Source organism: Periplaneta americana, chromosome 5 (assembly GCF_040183065.1).
Source record: "Periplaneta americana isolate PAMFEO1 chromosome 5, P.americana_PAMFEO1_priV1, whole genome shotgun sequence".
Lineage (NCBI taxonomy): Eukaryota > Metazoa > Arthropoda > Insecta > Blattodea > Blattidae > Periplaneta > Periplaneta americana.
This window is the reverse complement of record NC_091121.1, coordinates 97,294,047-97,319,937: the sequence shown is the minus strand read 5'-3', so window position 1 is coordinate 97,319,937 and position 25,891 is coordinate 97,294,047. Positions and strand designations below refer to the sequence as shown.

Genomic DNA, 25,891 nt, shown 5'->3' with positions numbered 1-25,891 from the left:
ATAATTTTCACATGTTATCAAAGTGAAAATAATAATCATTCTTAGAACAAATGTCATCCAGAGTACATCGAAAACTATTGAGTATGAAGGAGATGTAACTCGTATCGTTTGCTTAACAATATTATACTGTAATAAGAGTTGTATTCAGAAAGGCTTTGCTCTTTATCAGCAAATTCTATCGATTAAAATACCATGCTAATCTAAAGCAACAGAAAATAATTGGAATCTGTCAGTTAAACAATCTCACTTCTATATTTATCATTATATTGCTTTCGAATTTTCAGTAATGTATGTACAACAACTACTCGTCATAAGTGACGTCATATGACAGTTACGAGGAGTGAAAATTATTTGCCCGCTGAGACGCCTTTCTTCAGTTCATAACGTAGTGCAAAGCAGCCAACACAGCAACGAAATGTCTCCCATTCTGTTACTGATTCTCTTCTGCCTGATAGCCTACTACTTGTATAGGTACAGTAAGCAACGGCCACACAACTTCCCACCAGGTAATGCAACTCTGACTTTTCATACAATTGTAAAATTAATTTACACGAATCATTTGAGTTAATATACTCGTTGGTCAAAGTTTCTGGTTTCCAAACTAAAATAATTTATAGTAACATTAGTTTCGTTGAATTGTGAATCCTTTAGGCAGACGAGAAATTTGGAATTTAGTATTCAATATGAAAATATGAAAATATGAAAAATAGGCTATTGTATTATGTAGAAGTCGAGAAGAAAGATGTTATTTTAAATAATAGTAATAATAGTAATAATAATAATAATAATAATAATACAATAGACATATGCTCTGCTTACTGAAGAAATAACAAAGAAAACATTTTTTCTTTCGTTTTTAATGTTCTGCCCAAGGGCAGGTCTTTCATTGCAAACCCAGCTTTCTCCAATCTTTCCTATTTTCTGCCTTCCTCTTTGTCTCCTCATATGATCCATATATCTTAATCTGATATCTTCTTCTACACCGAACTCTTCTCCCGTTCACCATTCCTTCCAGTGCATCCTTCAGTAGGCAGTTAAAAACATTAAACAAATTTAAAATTCAATAGACTGAGGTGATCTCACAGTTATTTCTCTTTAATAAATGATAGGGAATATTATTTTATTTGTTTATTTATTTATTTATTTATTTATTTATTATTTCATCAATCTTTGCGGAATTAGATGTGTTCCAGTTCTTAATCCGCCATCACTCAATATACAAATATTACAAAACATATATATATATATATATATATATATATATATATATATATATATATATATATATAAGTATCCTCTATACACCATAATAATAATAATAATAATAATAATAATAATAATAATAATAATCATCATCATCATCATCATAATCATGATTATAATCATAATAATAAGAAAAACTAATAATAAGTATAGCTCTTGTATTTAACACTCTTACTTTAACTTTTTAATTTTTATACTCAATCTCTTAAAAATTATTCTGTTATCTTCATTGACTACTCTTCGTAGTTTCCTATCGTGTCCGACTATTCAACATTAAATGTTATTAAATTTTATAATTCCATATCCGTTAGAGCTTTGACTTTCTTTTCCCATCTAATTTTAACTCTAAAAAGAAATTTTTCTAATTTATGGAGATTGCTGGCGTTCAGGGGACCATTCATTTTTATAGGGAATATTATTACCATTTCATTTGAGTTGTTAATAGTAATTTACAGTATAAGAGAGTAAAATTAGATTTTATGCGCGAGTAGAAAGTTTAGCGCCCTAGGCGAAACCGAGGGTGATAATTTCCACGAGTGTATAAAATCTGTTTACTCTCGTGAGCTATACAATATTTTATCCATTGCTGGTATCTGAATTTCATTACTGGTATTTAAATTTAATTTTAAATTGTACGCCTTTTCTTTGTAATATGTTATTTGTGAAGAAGTTATAAATGAATGAATGTATGGATTTTATGGTTGTTAATGTCTTGGTTGTCCCACGCCGTGGCGTCATGGTCTAAGGCATCCTGCCTAGGACTCGCGTTACGGAATGCGCGCTGGTTCGAGTCCTCATGGGGGAAGAAGTTTTCTCATGGAATTTCGGCCAGTGTATGGGACCGGTGCCCAACCAGCATCGTGATGCACTTGGGGAGCTGCGATAGGTAGCGAAATCCGGTTGCGAATGCCAGCTATAATGGCTGGGGGGATCATCGTGCTAATCACACGATACCTCCATTCTGGCTGGATGATCGTCCACCTCTGCTTCGGCATGTGGGCGTGAGGCCTGCAGCCTGCTGGTCCGTCTAGGTCCTCCACGGGCTGTATCATTATTATTATTATTATTATTATTATTATTATTATTATTGTTATTATTATTATTATTATTATTATTATTATTATTATTATTATTATTAATGTGTTGGTTGTCATGGAAAAAGTTTTTATTTCACAGCGGTAAATATTAAAGGCTTTTAATTCAGTGCTCTGAATAATGTCATTGTTTAGGTGGATGATCGTCCACCTCTGCTTCGGCATGTGGGCGTGAGGCCTGCAGCCTGCTGGTCCGTCTAGGTCCTCCACGGGCTGTATCATTATTATTATTATTATTATTATTATTATTATTATTATTATTATTATTATTGTTATTATTATTATTATTATTATTATTATTATTATTATTATTATTATTATTATTATTATTAATGTGTTGGTTGTCATGGAAAAAGTTTTTATTTCACAGCAGTAAATATTAAAGGCTTTTAATTCAGTGCTCTGAATAATGTCATTGTTTAGGTTGCTAAGGACGATGAAATAAAGACCAGTTTAGATACCAGTCATGGATCAAATAGATTTATAGTGACCTTAAATATCTTTTTTGGACGATCGTGCGTTTTTTGTTACTTACCGTTAGTGTTGCCATGGCACAGAACTTTAAATTCCCACACGATTCCCTGTAACTGTAGCAACAAAGAAAAAACAATAGTGTTATGAAATTTTTCTCGCACGCTGTGCGGAAAGTAAAATCATACATATGCTCCTTCATACCTTCGTTTCGATTTCTCCGGTATTAGTGTAGCACAACCTACTTTCCACGCCTCTTCTATATCACTACATTCCATCGCATCCGCACAATCGTTATCTACAATCATTTCTGCCATAAATTCTACGATGAATATCAAAACGGGCAGAAAATTACAAATTATGCAGAAAGATAAAACACAATAATGAAATTGTATACACTTAACAACAGTACTCTCGTAACAACAAAATCCAAAATCCCGTTAAAATATAAATTCAAAAGAAACAAAATCGATCTTTATCTAAAATAAATGTAACATTAAAATCTATTTATTTATTTAATTATTTATTTATTTATTTTCTTATTCATTTATTTATTCATTTATATATTTGTTTACTTATTTATTGTTTATTTATTTATTCATTTATTTACTCATTTACTTATTTACTCGTTTACTTATTTACTTGTTTATTTATTTATTTATATTTTATTTATTTATTCATTCATTCATTCATTCATTCATTCATTTATTTATTTATTTATTTATTTATTTATTTATTTATTTATTTATTTATTTATTTATTTATTTATTTATTTATTTATTTATTTATTTCAATTACCGGTAACGATTGTCTAAAAATAGTATGCAATACATCCGTGTGAAATGCATAACAGAATCTCGGAAATAAAAAAATCTCGCTCCTCTCGTTTTTCAAACTTTACCTCGATTTTTGTTATAATGCACTTCCCACACTTGTATCGTAATATACTATTTTGTTAAAATTCTAATGATTTTATACGAGTACGCATACATCAAAACAAGCATACAAGCAAAGATCTTCATCAATTCTTTATTTTTTGTGTTTGTTTCACTCTCAATGAAAATGAGATGTACTTCGTTCGAACCTTTATGTTTCGTCGTCGTCCTCATATAGCATTTTGTTAGTTTTAGTTAAAAACACGTTTCCCTAGAACAAAATAACAGAAATGTTAAGTGATATGATAAAGTTAATTGTTAAATAAGGATAATAATCGTACAAGGGATTTAGAAGTCGAGGCTGTTTTTATTTCCGCTTAGATGAGGTACCTGAACGATCAACTCTGAGAAATCAGAGAAATTGTCTTTATCAGTCTTAACTAAATTTTCTGCGGAATAATACGAAATTTGATAAGATCAAATAGAAAATACAAACAAGCTAATTATTCATTATGCTTCAAACTCATCACTAATTGCATTTGAAATTCAATAAAGAGCAGAAAGGAAATAGCTAGATTTAGTACAGCTGCTATTCCTATTTTTTATCCTGGCTAATGAATACACACTCATTACTTTACTTTCATCAAAAGCCTCTCCACTGAACACTTCGTCTCACTTATTAAGCTTTATTTTTATTTTATTTCTTTTATATTTTCAGTGACAGTAAGTATAAAATCATGGCTTAATAGTTTAAATAACAGTTACTTAAATAGAATTTTAATCAGTCGGTATATTTTGAAATTAAATTAAAATTTTAATCATTTTTTTTAAATTACTACCTAGTATTAATCATCAAGGTAATCATTTAACAATTCATCAAAGTGCGCCGTTGTTGTAAGGCGATGTAATGTGCGTAGAGTTCCATCTTTTTGTTACAATATTAGTGGAAGAATGTAACTTACTTATTACGTTATATTTTTCCACCAATATTTATCTTATATTCAGATATTACTTAAAAGTACATTGAAACTTAATTATCAATTAATTTCTATGACGAAATCATAGCTTCTAATATACGAAGTTTAAAATATAGTACATAGCTAAAATCAGCATCAGCCGTCACGAAGTTGTTTAACATCGAAGAACTCCAAGTTTGAATCATTTTTACTCGGCATTTATTGTAGTAATACGTTCCTTCTAATTCCTGTGTATATCTCGAAAAATAAAGATGTGTTAGTTAAGGAACAATTTCATTTCAGGGGAGACGTGCGATATAAAATGCTATTGGCCTATGAGCTAACATTATGTACACTATCAGAAAAACGTAATGGGCCGAGTCTTGACGGCAGTTCACCTGTATGTAGGCAACAAGTTTCTCACAACTATCCACAAGTAGCATATATAGAGTGGAAGCGATATAATCCTCCGCATTGAAAGGAGGGATAGATTACATGAAAATAAAGAAAAAATCTATTATACCTTTTGAGATTAAGTTTGTGGATAATTAAATAATTGCATCGAAAGTTTAAGCACGCTGGCAACATCGCAATGCCCAAGCCTATTTACTGCAAAATCAAGGGACTGCTTCGACCCTGGTTTTTCTCACCAAATTTAAAATCTCCTCTTCTCTGTCAACAATTTCATCAGTCGTTATCGACCCCGTTTGCGAAATGTTGCATTACGCTGCCAGTGTCACGGATCAGCTGGCAGACAGCTATGATTAATGATTACCGTATTGAAAATATCATGAAAGCGGGGATTCAAAACGATCTGAGTCTCAAGGGCTATACACTTAAAAAGTGGGATCGGATCGTCTGGATCGTATTAAAATTTGCATGAAAACGCGTATCGTATTCAAAATGATCTCAGTACACTAAGCCCGTGATCGATCGTCATTTGTTTGATGTCAGATGTTTTACAAACAGCGAGCTCAATTACATATGTTGAAAAGGCATATTGTAATACATATAATATTTTATATTTTCCTGAAAGCCAGTATTACCAGTCTTTATTAACAGCCAGAATATTAAGTTTTCATGCGCCTTATTAAGAAAACTCATTAATGTTTATAGCTACAGAGTGACCAACATGCTAACATGTCGATGACAACATAACTACTTTCGAAACTTCAGCTTCCGTATTTGTTAACCTCCGTATTCAGATTGTTTTCAATACGTATTGAAAATTGGATGAAAACAGGGATCGGGGACATTGTATTCAATTTCAATACGGAAACTGTATTCAAATCGATCTGAATACTCCATGAAAACGTAGTAATTTTAGCTAGCACTTCCATGAACACTAACTTTACTATTTACACTATTTTAACTAGCACTTTCACAGACACTGACTTCACTATTTACAATATCTTAATTGACATTTTCACAAAAAAATATATATACTTTACTATTTACAATATTTTGACATGCATGTTTGCTGTTTTCAACTAACACTTTCAAAATCACTGAATTTACTATCTACAATATTTAATATCCTGTCGAAAAACAAGTGTAGAACGGCACTGGGACAAGACGACCTTGATAACCAACTCATATTGAGCGAGAACAGCTGATCAGGGTTACCGCGTCTAGTTTTGTTCGTCAGACAACAAATTTGCAATAATTTTTACTTAATTTACACGAAAACCGTCCATTCTATCGAACTACGACGAAGGAAAAAAAATATTCTTTACTACATTCTCTATTGGTATTGAGAGAAATCAAGATCCTATGCGTAGTAACTATCCACAACGACGACGTTAAAGTTTTAGGAAAAAACATTTTTAATTCGAAAACTATAAACTTCCCACCGATATGGTGTCAACTTTTTTGTTATACTCAATATGAACAATTCGCTCTGCGAAGCTGAAGAGTTATTTCACTTCCACTCTGTAAATATTGGCGCTTTAAAGTTGTTCTCTCCATATTTAAAAATTCGAAAAGATAAAGTGTAGATCATTTCTGCAGGTAATAATCCAAAGTATACTACAAAGGGTTCCGTATATTTTCCCGAATCCACATTCCCGAATTCAGTTTCTCGAAAAATCGTTTTCCTGAAATCAGATTTTCTGAATCCGAATTCCCACCTGACGTTTTCCCGATATCTTTTATTTATATTTTCTCTAAGAGAAAGACAAATTAAGTGATGAGGAGAAATGTATTGCATGATAGGCCATTACGATCTGTGAAAGTGGTGATTTAGATTTTAAAATAAAGTGAAATTATAACCAAGATTTCTCAGGTAGTCAAGACATCTATTGCTGACATTGTAGGTTGGGTAGTCCTGAACTATAAGTCTAATTCGTCTTTGAAGATGTAGACAATTTATCTTCGACTGTGACCGCACTCGTTTACCCATTTATAATTCTGCAATCATGGTCCGAATATCTCTCTCTTATTTTTGAAGTTGAGTCAGTGCAGTGTAAAAGCCTTGCAAGCGATTGTGATACCCTTCCGACATATTGTTTGTACCATGTTCGTTGTTTATAGTAACATCATATTGATTCCACAATTGGACCTCGTGTTGTGGGAGAACAGCCCGCCTTATGTTATAGACATATTAATTTGTCCTACAGAATTTATCTGTAATATTGACACTTGATATTTTAGGAGAAAAATTCGCTCCGGCGCCAGGGATCGAATCCGGGTCCTTGGTTCTACGTACCAAGCGCTCTGACCACTGAGCTACCCCGAATTCAATCCACAGCACCGAATCGAACTTTCCTCCGATATTTCCCTTTGTGGCCTGACTCCAAGTTAGGCATATATATGTTGACGTGTATCCAATGTCAACTGCCATTATACTAGGGGCGCACTCAGCTGAGTGACTTATTGGCGGGAATCCGCAGTTATTATTCTCTCAGCTAGCAGTGCATAATGACTGCGGATTCCCGGCCAATAAGTCACTCAGCTGAGTACGCCCCTAGTATAATGGCAGTTGACATTGGATACACGTCAACATATATATGCCTAACTTGGAGTCAGACCACAAAGGGAGACATCGAAGGAGGAAAGTTCGATCCGGTGCTGTGGATTGAATTCGGCGTAGCTCAGTGGTCAGAGCGCTTGGTATGTAGAACCAAGGACTCGGGTTCGATCCCCGGCGCCGGAGTGAATTTTTCTCCTAAAATATTAAGCCCCCTTATGTCACGAGCTCGTATGTCAGAAATGTGCCAGAAGCAAATGGATCTTAGTTTTAATATTCCGGTGTCACAACCTCCGCCCTGGTTTTCTTTACATTAGGCGCCTGTGTATGATGAGATTCAGAAGCCCTTTTAACACTGTCACATTTCCAAACGTTATTGCTCGTCCATGTTTAGAATGTATCGTAAACCGAGGCTACTTTGACACTTTTCGGGGCTACATTAACACAATGCTTTTGAAATGTTAAACATCACTTAGCGGTATGACCAACATTTAAAATGTGTGTTTCGTAAAAATATATAATTTTTTTTTTCAATTAGACAATATGTTTCGTATGTTTGATTTAATGAGAAATTTAAATGTGCGTTTCCTTACAGGACCTTCCACACTGCCGCTATGGGGAAGTTACTGGTGGGTGCTATTCAACAACTACAAGTTTCCTTACAAAGGATTCCAGAAACTGGCTGAGAAGTACAAAACTAAAATCTTGGGTCTTCATTTAGGATCCTTTCCAACCGTGGTTGTGAGCGACTACGAAAACGTGAAACAAGTTCTAACACGGCCGGAATTTCAAGGCAGAGTTCAGATGTCTATAATAAATGACCGGACCTATGGAAAAAATATAGGTGAAAATTCTGCAGGGAAAATCTAAATCAGTATGCAAATAAGGACTGCACAGCGCTTTTTTAACTCTGGAATATTAATCCTATTTCTTTAGTACATTAACACTAAGCCTCGTAAAATTTACGACCGTTTATTTCCATGAGAAAACACATTATAATCGTCTCACAATAGTTTATGTTGACATATACCAGTTTATCTTGGCTAACTTACAACAGTCTAACTTGCCTCATAACAATTTATCTTTCCTCACAACAGTTTATTTTGCCTCACTCAGAATAGTTCGTGCAGGCATTTCCTCGATGTTTTTTTTTTTAGTTGGTTATTTAACGACACTGTATCAACTACTAGGCTATTTAGCGTCGATGAGATTGGTGGTAGCGAAATGGTATTTGGCGAAATGAGGCCGAGGATTCTCCATAGATTACCTGGTATTCACCTTACGGTTGGAAAAAACCTCGAAAAAAATCCAACCAGGTAATCAGCCCAACCCGTGCCCGAGCGCAACTTCAGACCGGCAGGCAAGCGCCTTAACCGACTGAGCCACTCCGGTGGCTCCTCGATGTTCTTTGCACGGCGACATTTTTTGCAGTATGTTGTTGTCCTTCTTCTTTTTGTAGAAAAACATGTAACAATCCGTTTTCTTGCCAACGGTATGCGGTTCTTTCCTTTGTGAGGAGACTGTTTCGGGAGAACATTCTGTATCATTACCCGAAGGTGTGTTTGCGTACGAGAAAGTTTTTTCTTGCAAATTCGTTTGGTCATTGGCGCTGATTATTGTGACTATGGATAACCCAGTAATTCACAAATCCAATATTCACCATACCATAAAACGCACATAATGGCCATCGCCTCGTTTTCCGGCTACAAGAATAGGTGCTGCACATCTGGTCGCGTACGTCCACTCCATATTTGTTACCGTAGCATTATAATCCTCTATTATATCTTGTTTCTTAAACTATTTTATTTGCTTTTCCTTCGTATGAAACCAGAGTTCTTTTAGTGGTCAAAGCAAAACATAGAAGTACCAACTTTCCTGTTCTTTTTATCGATAGTTGCTCAGGAGGTATTTCTCGTTTGTTGGTGCGAATAGTACCAACTAGCGTGAGTTTTTCCCTCAAAAGGTCATCTCCATGTTTCACTGAGGTAAATCAGTTGTCTATTGTGATGTTTCGGTTTGATCCTCGAAGTGTCTTGGTCATTTCCTTGACATAAAATTTCCCAAGAGGCATTCCATCTGTCTTTGTGCATTTTCCTAGACAAGGAGACACGTCGACCATATACTTGGTTTTTGTGTTGCAGGCCATTACTATTTTGATCCCGTATTTGTTGGGCTTATTTGGGATATACATGCGAAAAGACATCGTCCTCGAAAACCTAAGAGTTACTCGTCAATGGTAACAAATGGACCTGCTTTATACGACGTCTTGTAGTTGTGAATAAATTGATCCCAAATTTCGCGTATTGGTGCGAAGTAATCGCTTTTCCTTCTTGTTTGATGAGTTTCCGCATCATCAAATCTTAGACATGCGACTAAAAATTCAAACCTATCAGCACTCATGGTTGCTTTGTATCTAGACCAAAACAAATCTGCATTGAATAATTCTGACGCATAAATGATTATTTTTCAAAACTGCTGTTAGTGCAAAAATTCCAAGGAGGGCTTTCACCTGTCATGTAGGTTTGGTTGTGTGTATTTGTTGGTGACTTAAACTTTGATCTCTTTCTATTTATTTCTTCATTAGTATGAACCACTAAAGTGTTATCATATCATCCGTGAAAAACAAAGAAAAGGCTTCTTGGGGAGGGGGGTCTTCGCTTCTTTAGCCTTTCCAATACATGCCTGAACGAAATGGATTATGTTTCTGCTTGCCGTGCGACGTCTTGAATGACTGGCAGGTTTTGCAGACAAATGATGGTTGTTCTTCCCTCTTAGAATGTTTTTAGTGGTATCAGAATATTTGGGTTTTCTCCTGAGGAGATGTTACCGTTCTCTTTATTTTCAGATACGGAATTATTAGAATTGCCAGATTCTAATCTTGCACGTTTACATCGACGCTGTCCAATTACAAGAGAATCTTACACACATATCGATATTTATTCCGGGCGTATCTTCACTATCTGTATCAGTCACTATTGCATCATCAGTCTCTACATTATCAACTTCTTCATCAGAACTAACATCGATGTTAGGGCCACCCTTTTCTTAAAAAACCATTGTCATAAATTTTTCTCCGAAATTCGGGCCGTCTGTACGCAGAATACGCATCTAAAACAATCGTAAATAACGATTCAGTTGCTTCTCGGAACTTGGTATCACACGTTTTACTTCCGTGAACTTAAATTACTACAAAAATAAATTTGTTTCTAATTCTGGATACGTAAACACTAATCTCCGTAAATTTTACGACACACACTCACTAACGATGTATTGATGTAACAATTTCAACAATGCAAACTCACTGACCAACCTCTTCGAAAGCTAGAAAGCTACTGAAAAAGAAATAATTGTAACGCAAAAATCATAAGAGAAAAAGCAGTATTGCCAATCGTGCGTAATAAAAATAACGAGGCTTAATGTTCCAGGGTTGCAGGATCTCAAATTATGATATAATAAAAATCATCACACCATCAAAACGTTCTTTTTACTCTTCTTTCCCTTTTTTTTTTTTTTTTTTTTGCTTTGGCAGGCGTTCTCTTCGTTGATGGTCCTGTGTGGGAGGAACAACGACGTTTTTCTTTGCGATATTTAAGAGATTACGGACTAGGAAGGCGTTTCAGCAGTATGGAAAATATTATAGCAGAAGAGATACAGGACATGGTGGATCTTTTAGATGGACGCCGTAAGGATGAGGTAAATTTGCTACATTCTGGGAAAATGTGAAAACAGTCTAATCGCTGGTAACTTATACTTATGTGATGTGTGTTTTATAGCAACTCTTCTCAAACGGTCTCGCGGTGGTGCCTGACATCTTCTACCCCTTGTTCCTGAACACACTGTGGTATATGTTCATCGGAGATCGTTTCCATGTCAGCGATTCCAAACTCTTGAAGTATTTCTATAATAAAGCTATGCGCCATCAAAGGTCCATTGAGGTCACAGGTGGCGCTGTTGGTCTGACACCCTGGCTCAAATACATTTCAACTTACTTTGGATACCAGGACCTCGTAGATTCTGCAAAGGACATACTCCAAATAATAGATGTAAGTACAAAACTCCTTAATGATGTAGCGATTCTCTCTTTGCTATTGGATCTGATTTATTCTCCTAGGTCCTGAGAGTATAGTATTCGACACTATACTTCATATATTATTTTGATATAAGATGTATGTGCAGAGATCCGAAGTATAGTATAATATATCTGCATTTGTGCCCTAACTGTAACCCGCAGAATTTTTTTCAGCATTTTTCCTCGTGTCAGTGGGAAATGGGAGAAAAAATAAAATTAAAAGGTATGCGATCGCGCGTTCTCGCAAGGAAATTTGGGGCTGTGAGGAAGAAGACCTATGTCAGCCTAGGCTGACCAGACATCCCCAATTTCCGGGGACAGTCCCCGGTTTTGAGTTGCTGTCCCGGGGAGTAAATGTCTCCGTTTTTGTCCCCGGAAATTAATTTTGTCCCCAGAAGTTTTGATTTTGTTTCAATAACATTTTACACGTAAATATTTAAGTATTGTGATGAAACTGCTGCGATTCATGCACATTTCTGAACGGTTCTCAGTACGAGACAGAAGAACCAGCGAGCACAGTATGAGATATTCTGCACTCTTTGAGAAGAGCATAGTATCTTTTTCTTCATTTGCGTTGCGCGGAAGTATTAGAACTGTCGCAGCGTTCATTTTTAAATAGTTGAAAAAATGAGGAGTTCTGTGACAAACCAAAGGTGAAAAGTGGTATGATGTTTTTCAACATAAAAAAATTCCATTTCATTTGAAAATCTTCTCAAAATAGTGTCATTAATCATGTGTCTTTCAGTCAGTAATTCATCAATTGGAAGACTTTTCTTCACAATGAACTCAATCTGGACTGATGAAAAGTCAAGAATGAAAATGGAAACAATTAAAGCTTTGTTATAAGTGAAAACAAACTTTCATTTCTCATGTAAGGAACTTAGTGTGAGGCTGTATGGGAATGAACAGATCCTTAAAAAGATATATTCTTCAGACAAGTACTTGCAAAATGTGTGTTAGAGTTCAATGTGTACAATATTATGTGAAAGACTTCCATGCATGCGTCAGTACTGAAATTGAATTCTTGGTGGATATAATTATGTATAGCAGTTATGTGTGTTTATGTATTTAATTCAAATAGTTAAGATTACAAATTTGGTGTGCAAAGTTCTATCATTGTATCTACTGTTTCGTGTATTTTCTGCAACATTTCAATGGAGGGTGACTAGGTAAGCGTTGTGATTTTTCTTGAAATTGCCGACGTCCCCTGCTGGACCATAAACAATCTGGTCAGCCTATGTGAGCCCCAAGTTTGTCAGCACTTGTCTTACTACGTTTTCAATGTTTCGCAGGAGAAAAATTAAGAGAATTTTGAAAGGGTGAAGCCTAAAATGGACGTAATCTATTAGATACCACATTAAAGAGACGACATTTTATAAAGGAAATATAAGATTACTGGCCTACGAAGACCAACAGGTATATCATGGTTAAACATAAATTTGTGTATTCGATCTTAATTTTACACAAATCACTCAACGGAATAGGCCAGATAACATGACTTTCTTTGTTGCGTCACCGATAATAAATTTGTAAGTAGAGGTTTATGCAGTTAAATTTATTTATGTATGATTTATTCTTTATATATTTATTCATCCATTTATTTATTTATTTAATTGTTAATAAATAATTTTCCTTACCCATTTATGCCCATAACTTTTTTTTTTGTTGAATATTTTCATAATTTTCGCACCGCCACATGAAACTGAAATGGAAGTTAATTATTGTGCTGCAGGCTCCTTTGATTCTTCTAGTATACACAACAATGAAATAAAAGTTAATTTTATAATTCATTTCTTTGCATTTTTTCAGAACAATAATTAATGCAGAATGTTGCGAAAACGCAACACTAGGCAGATATGGGTTAATGCCTCAATGATAAAAATTAAAATGTACGCAGCACATTAAAATTCGTGTCTTACTTACAGAAAGCAGTAACACAACAATCGGCAACTCTCAGTGAAGACTACAACAGAAGTTTCGTAGATAACTACATTAAGGAGATGAACGAACGCAAGAAAACAGGAGAACCTTCAACTTTCACTGGTGAGACATTATTAACCAGAAGACGGTTTGAAATGTTTAATCAACGATTTACTGTATGTTCTTCCACAGCATTACAGTCAGACCTCAATTTCCATCTCTGACTGTAGTTTAATTATTATAAACTCGACACATTTTTTCTCATAAAAAGTACAGGTAAAGTATTGTAATACCGGAAAATATCGATTACGTTATTTTTGTAGAACACAAGTTTTCAATATCCTTCATAGAAGTTGTTTGTGGTCTATCTTCTGTCTTTCCGTCTATGCACAAATCATTATCCTAATATTTGGACGAATTTTATTACACTCGTAATCTACGAGTAAATTAATAGAGGAAATATATAGGTATATGAGAGATTGGGTGAACAATAAGCATTAGATCCCCGCGCTCGGTTTGTCCGTCCGCAGCAGATCAGGCCGATGGCGCCGCCGGTAAACGTGTGTTAGGAAATCCACAGTGCAGTAGGTCCTTACTTACTTACAAATGGCTTTTAAGGAACCCGAAGGTTCATTGCCGCCCTCACATAAGCCCGCCAGCGGTCCCTATCCTGTGCAAGATTAATCCAGTCTCTATCATCATACCCCACCTCCCTCAAATCCATTTTAATATTATCCTCCCATCTACGTCTCGGCCTCCCTAAAGGTCTTTTTCCTTCGGGTCTCCCAACTAACACTCTATATGCATTTCTGGATTCGCCCATATGTGCTACATGCCCTGCCCATCTCAAACGTCTGGATTTAATGTTCCTAATTATGTCAGGTGAAGAATACAATGCGTGCAGTTCTGTGTTGCGTAACTTTCTCCATTCTCCTGTAACTTCATCCCGCTTAGCCCCAAATATTTTCCTTAGCACCTTATTCTCAAACACCCTGAACCTATGTTCCTCTCTCAGAGTGAGTCCAAGTTTCACAACCATATAGAACAACCGGTAATATAACTGTTTTATAAATTCTAACTTTCAGATTTTTCGACAGCAGACTGGATGATAAGAGCTTCTCAACCGAATAATAACACGCATTTCCCATATTTATTCTGCGTTTAATTTCCTCCCGAGTGTCATTTATATTTGTTACTGTTGCTCCAAGATATTTGAATTTTTCCACCTCTTCGAAGGATAAATCTCCAATTTTTATATTTCCATTTCGTACAACATTCTGGTCACGAGACATAATCATATACTTTGTCTTTTCGGGATTTACTTCCAAACCGATCGCTACTTGCTTCAAGTAAAATTTCCGTGTTTTCCCTAATCGTTTGTGCAGTAGGTCCTATAAAAGAAAATTAACTATGAGGATTTCTCTAATAAGTTATTACTAGTAAACACAAAAAGCAAAATTAACTTACCGCCCATGTCTCACAAGGATATATTCTGGAACTGCCTGCCTCCGTTTTCCATACATTTCCGACATCTGCTTATAAAATTAACCATTACACAACGCAATTCCCTCTGAGAAATATGTATTAACATATCCACGTAGCTGGAACCATGCTCCGTCCGAAAACAAAATGGCAATAAAAAGACAAAGCGTACAAGACACATCCACACTCTTTAGATGAACTGAAACATAGCCTAACATTCGTGCAGAAATGCGAAAGACGCCTAAGTGATCTTTTTGGGGAATTTTCTAGAGAATGTCCAATGATATCTCGAGTTTCTTCTATGAACACAGTACGTTGTTTTCTAGATTTTGTACTTTGAGCACTTTCTGTTTCAAGAAATTTATTTAGCAATTTATAAATCGTATTTCGACTTGGAATTTTAACGTCTGAGAATCTTTCTTTAAATAATTTCCTTACTGCCCGAACCGATTCCGTAGCACATGCGAATCACACAAAGGCCTACATAAACATTCTGTGGAATAGAATAGTTGAATTCAGCCATATTATCTTAATTAAAAAACACACACTCTGAATAACACCACTTAAAAACACGTTTATCCTGTGAGATTATATCACATACTGACGTGACGTGATATTCAGGCTTTACAATCGACAGTATGGCACTATCGCCTTCACTTGCTGCGGACGGATGGGCCGAGCGAGTAGGTTCAATGCTTATTGTTCACCTTATATTGTAAATAGTGCTGCAGTGTTCTTCACCACCCCGCTACAAAATTGCAAACCTAACTTTGTGATAAACAGGACTTATGTTTCTGTTACGAAATAGGCTACTTCTTATTACTTACCTGTTTTGTAGTAGACTATATCAACATTTGGGAGCCATAGTGCCACGGTAGAGCAACGAACTGTGGCCGTGATGATTGCGGGTTTGCGCCCGATTGATGGTGGATCAGTTGCAAATGAATTCGAATACATGAGCTATCTTTTATGTTCACTTCTTCAGCCAATTAATAATAATTATTCTTCTTAGATCTGGTATTAAATCAGAAGTTCACTCTTGCATGTATTCCTCAGCTGTGCCTCTTAAGTAGCAGGAAGAATAATTGAAATTTAAACATCTAACATATTCTTTTTACTCATCGTATTTACACTTTCAAAGGCATCTTGGGTCCGATGAGTATAATAATAAAATTACAAATATGTATGGATTTATTACCGTCAGAATTACTTATCAATAATCAAAATTAAACCATTAGATTATTACATGAAATGGTACATAATGACCGTAATTTCATTTTCATTTTCATTTCATGTAATAATCTAATGGTTTAATTTTGATTATTGATAAGTAATTCTGACGGTAATAAATCCATACATATTTATAATTGTATTTACACTTTCTATATATTAAATCGATGGTGTTTGGGTAAAGAGAGATGTCATAAAAATGAGTTTTGAAGTAAATGAAAATTAATCTTCGGATTCTTGTTGAAAATAATTTTCTACACAAATAAAACACATCAAAATATGCTAGTATTATTTCGTTTTTGCACACTTACTTGTATCATTTAACTTGTGTCTTCATCTGGGGAACAAAACTCCATTTGCACACAAATAATAACTTCCTTTTACCCGAACACTATTGAAATTAAATTACGCTGAATTTCTTCGTAATTCTCAATGTATTATTATATTCCAGAGGAACAGATTCGAGTACTGATGATGGACTACGTTCTTCCCGGCTCCACCACTCCCAATGCTGCCATGATCTTCGTTGTAGTCTTCTTGCTGAACCATCCCGAAGTACAAGAGAAGATGCAACAACAACTGGACGCTGTAGTGGGAAGAGACCGCCTACCCAACCTGGATGACAGAGCGAAGTACAAATCTTCTTTTCCATTACATTGTAAACATCTTCATAATCATCTTCACATATATTTCGTATTCATCAACATCACCATCGTCATCGTCATCATAATCATCATCATAGGTAGGAAGCTCGTACCAAAACAGTAGATTTCAGTTGAATACAGCGAGGAATATAGATGTCACCCGCGCCTTGCCCTGCTACCGCTCGCTACAGACACATAAACAACGCATAATGGCATTCTGTGGAGCTGTGTAGAATCGTGAATAGTTTGAAGAATATTGTTGATTTATATTAATATATTAGCTTCTAAACAAAATGAGCTATTACGTAATTTTAATATCACGCATGATTTCAAAAACGTAAACTCATCAATTATTAAATAATTATATAAACAGGAGTGTGTAACACGTTTATTTTTTCTCGGATTATTCTCCTTTAAATGTTGATGTCTCATGCTACTATGCATTCGGTTGCGTTACAGTCCAAGTTCAACATCAGAATTACGATACGAACTTCCTAGCTGTCATTACAATAGAAATGAAAAGTTTTCTTGAAAACAATTATGGGTTTAATATTATGTGTCATATATGAGATACACTTACATTCACAAAGTAGCCGTTCACCTGATGATAGTAAGATATACTATATCATATTTCAGATTTGCTCCAGTAACGTTTTGTGACGTAGAACGAATATTTTCAGAGTACAATGTTGTTTTTTTTTCTGAACATAAAAGGAGTATTTATTTTGATAAAATGAAAATATTCATTGTTATTTGTTATAATGAGGCTAGAATCATAATTGTAGGCTATGCTTTGTAGTCTGTGTTATTTTTATATGTATGGGTAAATTATTTTAGTTTGGGAGTTACGAAGTTTATAATTACAAATTATTGTTTTTTTTTTATATTAGCCTATTCGTTTTTTATCTTCTTGTTCTAAAGCTGTGGACGATTGGAGCACATGTTTTACTACCACCCGGATATACATGTTTGTCGTTGGTTCATTGACATTGAGGAATGCTCTATTGATTTCATTCGATAGAGATACGAGTATAGTTCAAGCTCACACAACTTAACAATTTTGGTACCAACTTCCTAGCTCTGATTATCATCATCATCATCATCATCATCGTCGTCGTCGTCATATTCATTGCCTCCATTATATAATCATCATTTTAATTTCCGACAATACCATCTTCTTACTTTAATCATAATAACATTATTATATTCATTATTAATTATTTATTTGTTTCGTCTTCAGTGTTCAAATGTTCCTTCTCCAGCTTGTTCTTTTAAGGGTCACAGTCCTGGTACCGCTATTCTTTGATTTTTCAGTATTTTCTTTGTCTTTGTTTTCTTGTATTATGTCCGTTAAAATTATTATACTTAAATGTCTTCACTAATGTAATGATTCTTATAAAATAACCGTCGATATATCTAAGGAGCTCTAGTAACAACCTCTCAGTTTTTATCGATTTTTTCCTTAATGTGAAAAAAATATGCTTCGCTGCATGAAAGCACGATCCAAACTGATAGAGTTTGTGATAGTTGGTTCGGCTTGACTTTTCGAGCACTGGACCCGGAACGGATCCTTTTATTTAGACTTACATTGGCCCTATGTGCGTCCTATATATGCGATGATGTTTAAGTTCGACAGATGGCCTGGTTGGCATTTGTGAATATGATAGTGACAGATGGAACATCCTGCTCCAGCTAGGTGACATCCTAAGACGAGTATTTGATAACTCTCAGGCCCGGAGACTCGTACTACCCCAATCTATTTTTAATTATTGCAGATGACAGATGAAATGAGGGGAATATGGTGAGTGTTGGTGAAATGATAGAGGGAAACGGAAGTACAGCGACAAAACCCCTCTCCTGCGTTGCTTTGTCCACCGCAAATTTCATTACGATCTGACCAAGTACCTTCTTTCATATTAGAAGAGCAATTAGGAGAGATGGAGTTTACAGTAAAAACCGAAAGTCACTGTCCTAAGCAGTGGTGTATTTATAAAAATAAAAGTGCCCTGGCTCTGGTATTTCGACAGTACCGGCAGTAATTTTCTTCTTCTTCTTCTTCTTCTTCTTCTTCATAATCATAATTTCCAAAGGAATGCCTATGGAATGTCAGAAGAAAATACAGTACTTGAATTCGAATCTAGATAAAGAGATTATTAGATCCAAAGAGTATGTTGTTTGTTTCATCATCAGCGCTACAACCCAGGTGGGTTTTGGCCTCCATAACAACAGCCTTCCATCTTACTCTGTCCTTTACCATGTTAGTCCATCCTCTCACTCCCATAATTTCAAGATCTTTGGATTCCCCGCCAATCCACCTCAGCTTTGGTCTACCCTTTCTCCTCCTGTTATATAATCTCCCCTTTAACATTCTAATAGGAGTCCGTGTTTCAGGCATCCTGTTTACATGTCCCAGCCATCTCAGTCTTTGAGCTTTTATAAGTTTTACAACATCTTGACCTCTTATCAGGTTAAGAAGTTCACTGTTGGAGCGTATCCTCCATCCCTGATGATCGTTGACTGGGCCAAAGATTCTACGCAGAATCTTCCGTTCAAAACTTCTTAAAGAGTTCTCGTCTTTCTTTGTAAATGCCCATGTCTCTGAACAAAAGGCAATGTTTTATAAATGTTGTTTGTTTAGTGGGTTGTTTTACGACGCTTTATCAACATCTCAGGTTATTTAGCGTCTGAATGAAATGAAGGTGATAATGCCGATGAAATGAGTCCGATAGTTACCTAGCATTTGCTCTTACTGGGTTGAGGGAAAACTCCGGAAAAAACCTCAACCACGTAACTTGCACCAAATGGAATTCGAACCCAGGCCACCTGGTTTGCCGGTCAGACGTGCCAACCGTTACTCCACAGGTGTGGACACAGGTGTAGATCTCATGATGAAAGACTTTAAATATGGATAAAAATTATTATTTTTATAAATGCAAAATTTGACGATAATATGAAAATCAAAAAAGTGCCCAGGCTCCGCCCGGCCACGAAAAATAGTAACTTGGCGCCGCGCTACCAGGATCCGCCAGGCCTGGTCCTAAGCAAATTTCAAAATTAATGTAACGACAGTATTGTTGATTGTGTGTTAACATTCTGTCTTCGCTGTTTCTGCTGCAGATTGCCATATATCGACGCCGTGCTACGCGAGGCGATGAGGCTGCGGCCTGTGCTCCCTTTGAGTGTGGGGCGAAAGGCTCTCGAGGACACAGAGCTCGGTGGATATAGTATTCCTAAGGTAAGCAGATAAGTTCATCGCTGTTAGTTATTTAGATAACAAATTAGAGAAAAGTAACTTTTTGGCTTTTTTCTGCAGGGTACGGCCTTGCTCGTCAACGTTTGGGCTTCCCAGACGGATCCGGAGTTCTGGGACGACCCCTTGGCTTTCCGTCCCGAAAGGTTTCTAGACAACGAAGGAAATCTTCTTAAAAAGGACTGCACCTTCCCGTTTGGAGGAGGTTCGTGTTGTGTGATAGCTTCCGTAACTTGCTTTTTGGGGACATTTATGTGACATCCACTTAGTGTCACATAGGAAACATACATACATACATACATACATACATACATACATACATACATACATACATACATACATACATACATACATACATACATACATACATACATGCATACATACATACATACATAACATATTACAATAAATATACATTTTATTTTAGTAGGTTATTTTACGACGCTTTAACAACATCTTACGTTATTTAGCGTCTGAATGAGATGAAGGTGATAATAATAATAATAATAATAATAATAATAATAATAATAATAATAATAATAATAATAATAATAATTATTATTATTATTATTATTATTATTATTATTATTATTATTATTATTATTATTATTATTATTATTATTATTATTATTTATTTAACCTGGCAGAGTTAAGGCCATACGGCCTTCTCTAACACTCAACCAGGAGTAAAATTGTGTTACAAAAACACTACAAATTTACAAAATACACTACAATTTTACACACAAAACTGAATAAGATAATAATAATAATAAAAAGTAAACAACAAGTAAGTAGAAATCAGACATAATATATAACATACAGAAAGAGAGGAAAAAGCATAATAAAATGTGAACAGCAGGTCAAAATAAATAAGACATACAAAGTATAAAAAATAACACAATTATTGATAATAATAATAATAATAATAATAATAATAATAATAATGATAAAAAATGAACAGTAATAATAATAATAATAATAATAATAATAATAATAATAATAATAGTAAAATAGCGCAGTACAAAGCATACAATGAATACAATATTTTTAGGTACAGCACATACAGTAAGAAAAATTATGATTATATATAGCTCAACTTATCACATTGTAGATATAGGCTACCATTATCGGAAAATATGAAAACAAACATATAAATAAGTTAATTCCGGTAAAATGAGTCTGGGGTACAGCACCGATAGTTACCCAGCATTTGCTCATATTGGGTTGAGGGAAAATACCGGAAAAAACCTCAACCAGGTAATTCGCCGCAACCGGGAATCGAACCCGGGTCACTTGGTTTTGCGGCCAGACGCGCTAACCGTTACTCCACAGATGTGGACAATAAATAAAGAAATAAATAAAATTCCAATATTAGAAAAATAGATCTATGTAATATTACTTATATTCTAATAAGTTAAAAATTACTAAAACAGAATGCTATGGCTAACCCTGCATTATTAAGATCCTATCCATTCCATTTATATAGGTATTTAAACTTATTTATGTACCAATTTTAATCACTAATTTCTAATTTCTTCTGATTTCGATATTTAAAGTCTCAAAATTCTAATTCAATATTTAGAATCTCTAAGATCCTCCCCAATTTAGTGTTTGTAAACACTTACAAATGGCTTTTAAGGAACCCGGAGGTTCTTTGCCGCCCTCACGTGAGCCCGCCGTCGGTCCTTATCCTAAGCAAGATTAATCCAGTCCCTACCATCATATTCCACCTCTCTCAAATCCATTTTAATATAATCCTTCCATCTACACATCGGCATTCCCAAATATATTTTTCCCTCCGGGTTCCCAACTAACACTCTACATATATGCATTTATGGATTCGCACATATGTGCTACATGCCCTGCTCATTTCAAACGTCTGGATTTAATGTTCCTAATTATGTCAGGTGAAGAATGCATACATTTCTGCTTTGTGTAATTTTCTCCATTCTCCTGTAACTTCATCCCTCTTAGACCCAAATATTTTTCTAAGCACTTCCTTCTCAAACGCTCTTAGCCTCTGTTCCTCTCTCAAGTGAGAGTTCAAGTTTCACAAGCATACAGAAGAACCGGAAATATAACTGTTTTATAAATTCTAACGTTCAGTTTTTTTAGAGCAGACTGGATGACAAAATCTTCTCAACAGGATAAAAACAGGCATTTCCCTTATTTATTCTGCGTTTAATTTCCTCCCGAGTGTCATTTATACTTGTTACTGTTGCTCCGAGATATCTGAAATTTTCCACCTCTTCAAACGTTAAATTTCAAATTGTTATATTTCCATTTCGTACTATGTTCTGATCACGAGACATAATCATATACTTTGTATTTTCGGGATATATTTCCAAACCTATCTCTTTACTTGCTTCAAGTAAAATTCCCGTGTTTTCCCTAATAGTTTGTGGATTTTGTCCTAATATATTCACGTCATCCGCATAGACAAGTAGCTGATGTAATTCGTTTAATTCCAAACCCTCTCTGTTATCCTGGACTTTCTTAATGGCATATCGTCGTTGTTCGTGCAATAACTCCTATGTACAAAATACAAATTTTTTTCAGTAAGAAGAAAAAACACATTTATTCATCCTATGGCAGCCGTACATAGGAGACTGTGAATTCTTACATTTTCGAAACAAAGAAATATAATTACATATAGGAGATTTTATTGTTTGCTGTATCACTATTTTAAGTTATTTAATAGGGCAAAAATATGAAAATCGATAAATATGTCACATAGGAGTTATTGCAGGAACAACGACGATATTCTAAAGCTAATTAAAAAAGTAAAGGTGATAGTGCATCTCCTTGCTTTAGACCGCAGTGAATTGGAAAAGCATCTGACAGAAACTAACCTATACGGACTCTGCTGTACGTTTTACTGAGACACATTTTAATTAATCGAACTACTCATAGTTTCTTGGGAATACCGAATTCAATAAGAATATTATATAAAACTTCTCTCTTAACCGAGTTATATGCCTTTTTAAAATCCATGAATAACTGATGTACTCCCATTTTTTCTCCAATATCTGTCAATTACAAAAAATCTGATCAATAGTCGATCTATTACGCGTAAAACCACACTGATGATCCCCAATAATTTCATCTACACCATGAAGTTAATCTTCTCAAGAAATCATTTATTGTGTTCTGCCCAAGGGCAGGTCTTTTATTGCAAACCCAGCATTTTCCAGTCTTTCCTATTTTCTGCTTTCCTCTTAGTCTCCGCATATGAGCCATATATATTAATGTCGTCTAACATCCGATATCTTCTTCTGCCCCGAACTCTTCTGCCGTTCACCATTCCTTTTAGTGCATCCTTCACTCATCATGCCATATCGCTTAATGAAATACAGGAGAAGTAGAGAATGTGAAACAGATATACGTACATTTCTTTGTAGGGAGTTCTATTTCCATTTACAGTATCTACCACAGTAATTGTAGATTAATAAAATTATAATGTCAAATTTCAGGAAAGCGTCTATGTACTGGAGAAACCAGCTCACGTCACTTCATGTTCATGCTGTTGGCCACCCTGATGCAGAGTTATACCATGAAAGGCGCACCAGGACAACCGCTACCCACTACGGAACCTGACATGTCTGGCATCCTATTAACAAAGAAGTCGTTTCTTGTTCGGTTTGAACCCAGGACATGATGTACTGTAAAATCGAGAAAGAGTGTCGAGCTATCACATCACTCTAACTCATTATCAATACGCATTTTTCAAGGTGTTTCAGGGTATTTTCGGCTATTTAGTACTCTCACCAATGCTTAAATAAAATGATCTATTTGTAGCAATAAAAATGTAATCTCTCAAACATTTAAGATTTTATATGCTACTTTCGAATGGTAATAAAATATACAGTCAAATTCCCATATTTACTTCACAAATGACACTCAATACCAGCTTTTACTATCAGCATTATTTTCATAATAGGCAAAACTATATAGACTCAGTATGTTTTTAGTTCACTTAAGAAAATTGTAAAATAATTTTAGCGCTCGCAGGAAATCAAGACAAACATCGGGCTATTACGTTGTGTTTTACTAAGATTAGACTATTCATCTCGAACCCTCAACTATATCATTCGAGTTAGACCTACATCTGACTGAATCGACCATTTATAAAATCACATGAATCTAATTTTCATGAAAATAACTTACGATACATACAATTAGGATAAGCACTTTGTTTCTTGTGAAAACAGCATGAGTCCAAAAGATTCTGTCTTTTGTATACGTCTCAAATCTTGACCTACTCTTAAAGGTACAGTACATCATCCCTGAACTCTATATCATTCGTTTCTTATTGTTCAATAAAAAGGATTCAAGACATGCAGAAGATTATCGAACGTTGATATTCATTAAAACGCACTTATAAGTGATAATTTCATGAATGGTAAATGAAAGAGCAATTTTAAAGATAACATTAATTATACATTGTGTATTACGTTAAAACGAGATAAATTGTGTTTTTGTTGATTATTAACTCTTAAGTATAATTTTAGTATCTTTAAATTATAAATAATTTGGCTTAGTGCTTTCGAAATAACATTCTAATGAATGTTTTTGCTCCACTATGCTATTTTCAAAACTTTTATGAATGGAAAAATATTTTCAATGTGCGATATAAACTATAAACATAAGTTGGGTGTTAAATTTGTTAAAAATCTGTTCCAAAATAAAAATATAGTATTACCAACGTTCATTAATGTAATAAAGTTGTTTCTATTGATACTTGTTAAATTAACATTAGTCCTAGAATAAGAAATAATGTGAAGAAATAAATTCAGTTAATAAAGATTAATTACTTTCGTTGTGATAAATTCTATACTACACTCAGAAGTCTATAAAGCGAAAGTAAACAAAATAAACTACATGTTAAAAGTACGGTTCGCAAGGTTCTATTTCAGTCACACAATATCCGCACATAATGAGGGCTTAGAAACTAGTTAGAACCTTACTATAGATTATGCACTTATGAATAAATTATTAATATTCTGATTAATTGTAATAATTTATTATTTTAAAAATTGTCGCAATCGATCAAAAGATTGCACCCGACTGTTTGGCTGTTCCTGCCTCATACAATTATGATCTATTAATAAACATTTAATGTCACATATTTCCAAATTATTTTGTCATCAAGAAATATGACTGAAATAGAACAGTGTGAATTCCGCTTCTAATTTATAATTTCTGTTGTTTACTTTTGCTCTATAGATATCTTGAACATAGTAGGCCTATAACTCATGTTCTGTCAAAATTATACAGCGCTATTAAGGTTGTTTGAATTTTTATCTGTTAAAACAACAAGAATCTGAAAATAAAAATATAATTTCGGAATATGTATGATAAGACATTCTTGTTTTAAATTCTAAAGTACCTTGCTTACATGTTTCGACCTATTTATGGGTCATCCTCAGAACTGGTCGTTGTTGGTCTTGGCGCCTCTTGCTTTGTTTCCTGTGAGGATGTGTAATGTGGAGTCAAAGAGTGTGTGTGTTCTGAAATTGAGTTGTGTGTTGAGAATTTCATTGGGGTGTGATTTTGTGTTTCTGTATATTTCATATTGTTCTAGTGTGTTTAGTTTCTGGCTTTTTGGTTGGATGTGTAGTATTTCCATGTCTGTGTTGATGTCTCTGTAGGTGTGGTTGGCATTTGTG

General features: G+C 34.7%; 1 protein-coding gene across 1 annotated transcript; it reads left to right on the top strand.

Annotated features, from left to right (window-relative positions):
• The first annotated feature begins 351 nt into the window (after positions 1–351).
• LOC138700027 (probable cytochrome P450 304a1) lies at positions 352–25,573 on the top strand. Its single transcript, XM_069826318.1, has 9 exons — positions 352–506; positions 8,223–8,471; positions 11,157–11,320; positions 11,401–11,670; positions 13,622–13,739; positions 16,780–16,960; positions 20,090–20,207; positions 20,286–20,427; positions 23,696–25,573. Exons 1-9 carry the CDS (start codon positions 416–418, stop codon positions 23,878–23,880), a joined length of 1,518 nt encoding a protein of 505 aa, XP_069682419.1. The 5' UTR covers positions 352–415; the 3' UTR covers positions 23,881–25,573.
• The last annotated feature ends 318 nt before the right edge of the window (positions 25,574–25,891 follow it).